The 6000-nt window shown below is 45.7% G+C and overlaps 1 protein-coding gene across 2 annotated transcripts in view; it reads right to left on the bottom strand.

Annotated features, from left to right (window-relative positions):
* Positions 1–5767, bottom strand: part of GPR39 (G protein-coupled receptor 39) — a 104217-nt gene extending 98450 nt beyond the window's left edge. The window contains exon 1 of one of the 2 annotated variants that reach the window (XM_069732547.1): positions 4809–5765. In XM_069732547.1, the coding sequence (XP_069588648.1) occupies positions 4809–5652 (844 nt within the window). In that variant the 5' untranslated portion in view covers positions 5653–5765. Of the gene's footprint in view, positions 1–4808 lie in introns of both variants that reach the window. The other variant, XM_069732546.1, reaches the window with a different exon arrangement.
* Between the last annotated feature and the right edge of the window lie 233 nt (positions 5768–6000).

The raw sequence follows: 6000 nt of genomic DNA on the forward strand, positions 1-6000 counted from the left end.
GGATAGCTGGTGGTAGAGGAGGACTTGTATCTCCTAAGGAATCATCCTGGCTGTGTGTATATAAAATACTACTATATGCAGGTATCTAGAGGATAGCTGGTGGCAGAGGATAACTTGTATCTCCTGTGGAATCGTCCTAGCTATCTATATATATAATTGTCTAAGGGTTTTTCCGTCTGTCTGTCTGTCTGTCTGTCTGTCCTGGAAATCCCAGCTCTCTGATTGGTCGAGGCCTGGCGGCCTCGACCAATCAGAGACCGGCACAGCATCGACGTAGAAATCCCGCGTCTCTGATTGGTCGAGGCCGCCAGGCCAATCAGCAACGGGCACAGCGACGATGATGTCATAAAGGACGTAGACATCTCACGTTTCTGATTCAGCGACGGGCACAGTATCGACGTAGATGTCATAATGGTTGCCATGGCGACGATGATGTCATAAAGGTTGCCTCGACCAATCAGCGACGGGCACAGTGTGCCGCAAATTCTGGAATCATCATTGTCCATATACTACGTGGACATGCATATTCTAGAATACCCGATGCGTTAGAATCGGGCCACAATCTAGTGTGTATATAATATACTACTATATGCAGGGATCTAGAGGATAGCTGGTGGTGGAGGACTGGTATCTCCTGCGGAATCGTCCTAGCTATGTGTATATAATATACTACTATATGCAGGTATCTAGAGGATAGCTGGTGGCAGAGGAGGACTTGTATCTCCTATGGAATCGTCCTAGCTATGTGTATATAATCTACTACAATATGCAGGGATCTAGAGGATAGCCAGTGGTAGAGGACTTGTGTCTCCTGTAGAATCGTCCTGGCTATGTGTATATAATCTACTACTGTATGCAGGGATCTAGAGGATAGCCAGTGGTAGAAGACTTGTGTCTCCTGTAGAATCGTCCTGGCTATGTGTATATAATATACTACTATATGCAGGGATCTAGAGCAGAGGTCCCCAACTCCAGTCCTCAAGGCCCACCAACAGGTCATGTTTTCAGGATTTCCTTTGCATTGCACAGGTGATGCAATTATTACCTGGGCAAGACTAAGGAAATCCTGAAAACATGACATGTTGGTGGGCCTTGAGGACTGGAGTTGGGGACCTCTGATCTAGAGGATAGCTGGTGGTAGAGGAGGACTTGTATCTCCTGAAGAATCATCCTGGCTGTGTGTATATAAAATTCTACTATATGCAGGGATCTAGAGGATAGCTGGTGGTAGAGGACTTGTATCTCCTGTGGAATCGTCCTAGCTATGTGTATATAATATATTACTGTATGCAGGGATCTAGAGGATAGCCGGTGGTAGAGGAGGACTTCTATCTACTGTGGAATCATCCTCGCTATGTGTATATAATATATTACTGTATGCAGGGATCTAGAGGATAGCCGGTGGTAGAGGAGGACTTCTATCTACTGTGGAATCGTCCTGGCTATGTGTATATAATATACTACTGCATGCAGGGATCTGAGGATAGCCGGTGGCAGAGGAGGACTTGTATCTACTGTGGAATCGTCCTGGCTATGTGTATATAATATACTACTGCATGCAGGGATCTAGAGGATAGCTGGTGGTAGAGGAGGACTTGTATCTCCTGTGGAATCATCCTGGCTATGTGTATATAATATACTACTATATGCACGGATCTAGAGGATAGCCAGTGGTAGAAGACTTGTATCTCCTGCGGAATCATCCTGGCTATGTGTATATAATACAATACTATATGCAGGGATCTAGGGGATAGCCAGTGGTGGAGGACTTGTATCTCCTGCGGAATCATCCAAGCTATGTGTATATAATATATTACTATATATGCAGGGATCTAGAGGATAGCCGGTAGTAGAGGAGGACTTGTATCTCCTGTGGAATCGTCCTGGCTATATGTATATAATCTACTACTATATGCAGGGATCTAGAGGATAGCCATTGGTAGAAGACTTGTATCTCCTGCGGAATCATCCTGGCTATGTGTATATAATATACTACTATATGCAGGGATCTAGAGGATAGCCGGTGGCAGAGGACTTGTATCTCCTGCGGAATCATTTTGGCCATGTGTATATAATATACTACTATATGCAGGGATCTAGAGGATAGCCAGTGGTAGAAGACTTGTATCTCCTGTGGAATCGTCCTGGCTATGTGTATATAATATACTACTATATGCAGGGATCTGAGGATAGCCGGTGGCAGAGGAGGACTTGTATCTCCTGCGGAATCATCCTGCCTATGTATATATAATATACTACTGTATGCAGGGATCTAGAGGATAGCCAGTGGTAGAAGACTTGTATCTCCTGTGGAATCGTCCTGGCTATGTGTATATAATATACTACTATATGCAGGGATCTGAGGATAGCCGGTGGCAGAGGAGGACCTGTATCTCCTGCTGTATCGTCCTGGCTATGTGTATATAATATACTACTATATGCAGGGATCTAGAGGATAGCCAGTGGTAGAAGACTTGTATCTCCTGTGGAATCGTCCTGGCTATGTGTATATAATATACTACTATATGCAGGGATCTGAGGATAGACGGTGGCAGAGGAGGACTTGTATCTCCTGCGGAATCATCCTGGCTATGTGTATATAATATACTACTATATGCAGGGATCTAGAGGATAGCCGGTGGCAGAGGAGGACTTGTATCTCCTGCGGAATCATCCTGGCTATGTATATATAATATACCGTACTACTGTATGCAGGGATCGAGAGGATAGCCAGTGGTAGAAGACTCGTATCTCCTGTGGAATCATCCTGGCTATGTGTATATAATATACTACTATATGCAGGGATCTAGAGGATAGCCGGTGGCAGAGGAGGACTTGTATCTCCTGTGGAATCGTCCTGGCTATGTGTATATAATATTCTACTATATGTAGGGATCTGAGGATAGCCGGTGGCAGAGGAGGACTTGTATCTCCTGTGGAATCATCCTGGCTATGTGTATGTAATATACTACTATATGCAGGGATCAGGACGATAGCCGGTGGCAGAGGACTTGTATCTCCGGCGGAATCATCCTGGCTATATGTATATAACATACTACTATATGCAGGGACCTAGAGGATAGCCGGTGGCAGAAGACTTGTATCTCCTGCGGAATCATCCTGGCTATGTGTATATAATATACTACTATATGCAGGGATCTAGAGGATAGCCAGTGATGGAGGACTTGTATCTCCTGTGGAATCGTCCTGGCTATGTGTATGTAATATATTACTATATGCAGGGATCTAGAGGATAGCCGGTGGCAGAGGACTTGTATCTCCTGCGGAATCATCCTGGCTATGTGTATATAATATACTACTATATGCAGGGATCTAGAGGATAGCCAGTGATGGAGGACTTGTATCTCCTGTGGAATCATCCTGGCTATGTGTATGTAATATATTACTATATGCAGGGATCTAGAGGATAGCCGGTGGCAGAGGACTTGTATCTCCTGCGGAATCATCCTGGCTATGTGTATATAATATACTACTATATGCAGGGATCAGGACGATAGCCAGTGGTGGAGGACTTGTATCTCCTGCGGAATCATCCTGGCTATATGTATATAATATACTACTATATGCAGGGACCTAGAGGATAGCCGGTGGCAGAGGACTTGTATCTCCTGCGGTATCGTCCTGGCTATGTGTATATAATATACTACTATATGCAGGGATCTAGAGGATAGCCAGTGGTAGAAGACTTGTATCTCCTGTGGAATCGTCCTGGCTATGTGTATATAATATACTACTATATGCAGGGATCTGAGGATAGCCGGTGGCAGAGGAGGACTTGTATCTCCTGCGGAATCATCCTGGCTATGTGTATATAATATACTACTATATGCAGGGATCTAGAGGATAGCCGGTGGCAGAGGAGGACTTGTATCTCCTGCGGAATCATCCTGGCTATGTATATATAATATACCGTACTACTGTATGCAGGGATCTAGAGGATAGCCAGTGGTAGAAGACTTGTATCTCCTGTGGAATCATCCTGGCTATGTGTATATAATATACTACTATATGCAGGGATCTAGAGGATAGCCGGTGGCAGAGGAGGACTTGTATCTCCTGTGGAATCATCCTGGCTATGTGTATGTAATATACTACTATATGCAGGGATCAGGACGATAGCCGGTGGCAGAGGAGGACTTGTATCTCCGGCGGAATCATTTTGGCCATGTGTATATAATATACTACTATATGCAGGGATCTAGAGGATAGCCAGTGATGGAGGACTTGTATCTCCTGTGGAATCGTCCTGGCTATGTGTATGTAATATATTACTATATGCAGGGATCTAGAGGATAGCCGGTGGCAGAGGACTTGTATCTCCTGCGGAATCGTCCTGGCTATGTGTATATAATATACTACTATATGTAGGGATCAGGACGATAGCTGGTATAGAGGACTTGTGTCTCCTGGCTGCGCATATAAAATCACTTTTAGGACAGGAGTCTGGCGGATGGCCACAAGCACAGAAGCCTTCTCTTTCATCTCCTGTAGGACTGTCATGGCAGTGTATGTAGAATAATAGTCAGTGCACATCTCGGAGGAGCTGGATACTGGAATATCTGAATGGAGGGATTGGTCAGTGATGGGTTGACCATGGCTGACACTTGCTTGTTTAGATTAGTCATCACTAGTCAGTGTAGTGACAGGATTAGAATTCTCTCTAACACCAGTATCTGAAGTTGAACTGACCAGTAAGAACCAGTATGTACCAGGATAAGTGTAGATTCCCCATCTCCGTTTTCCCCATTTCACCACCCAGCACATTCAGTTTACAGGGATGTTCTTACCTAAGAAGATAATAGTCTGCTTTCGAGCAGATCTGGCCTCAGAGCTGCTACTTTTGGTCATTTCGTTGGCCACATCTGATCCTGGCTGACGCTTCACGGTGATTGTTCCTTTCTTTGTCACCATCAAAATAAGCATCATCTTCCGACACATGAAAGCCACAGAGGCCAGCACCACGATGTAAACGGCAAAGGCAGTGAAGATACTGGCCTGAAACGCGGTCCACTTGGAATGGAGGTTAGTGCACAGGGTGAAGTTGCCACTCCAATGAGAAGGTGTGGAAGTATTGCAATGTGAGCGACGGCCAGACATTGGGCTCAGAGGATACTCTGCACCCATGGCGAAAATCAAGGGCAGCGCCACACAAACCGATGTCAGCCAAGCAAAACAAATCATCAGCTTCACGATCCTTGTGCCAGAAACAGCCTTGAAGCGGAAGGGATAGCAGATGGCCATGTATCGCTCAAAACTGAGAGTGGCCACATGGAAAATGGTGGCATAGCTGCAGGCCTCGAACAGGAAGCAATACACTTTACAGGTGATGTTTCCATACGTAGAGGAAAAGGGAAACCAAATGACGGAGAACAACTCCACAGGCATTCCCAGCAGAATGACCAGCAGGTCGGAGCAGGCCAAGCTAATCATGTGGTCCGTCACCCCCTTCTGGAGGTAGCCCTTGTCTCGCAGAACTTTAGTGGTCTGGATTGTAACACTGTTCCCCACAATCCCAGCCAGGAGGATAATCCCATAGATTACAGTCAGCGAGACTTTCACCACCAGCCGGACTTCAAAGTCTGGAATGTGGGAATGGTTAATCAAATGCCCACAGGATTGCTCTTCGGCCATGATCGTTTCTTTGGTCTTGAAGCATGGGTGGAAGGCGCCCAACAATCAGAGCAGGTCAGATTTGGCCCACAGTTGTCAGTGTGACTTGTTCTGCACACAGGCGTCTCCAGCAGTCGCTCAACGTTATACATTAACTATGGGAGGAGAGTATGAGAAGTGATTGAGACACTGGGCCGGTGGCACATCCCCAGGAATCAAAGTCCTTCTCCTACACGGTGAACTGCCCACACTACCCAACAATGGCTTCTAGTCTTGTGGGCTAGATGCTGCAGCAGGGAAGACTGACACTGTGCAGAAACCCATTTATCCTAAGAAACGGCCAATATCCTTAATAAAACATCTCAGACA

The sequence above is a fragment of the Ranitomeya imitator genome, chromosome 7 (assembly GCF_032444005.1).
Source record: "Ranitomeya imitator isolate aRanImi1 chromosome 7, aRanImi1.pri, whole genome shotgun sequence".
NCBI classification, from domain to species: domain Eukaryota; kingdom Metazoa; phylum Chordata; class Amphibia; order Anura; family Dendrobatidae; genus Ranitomeya; species Ranitomeya imitator.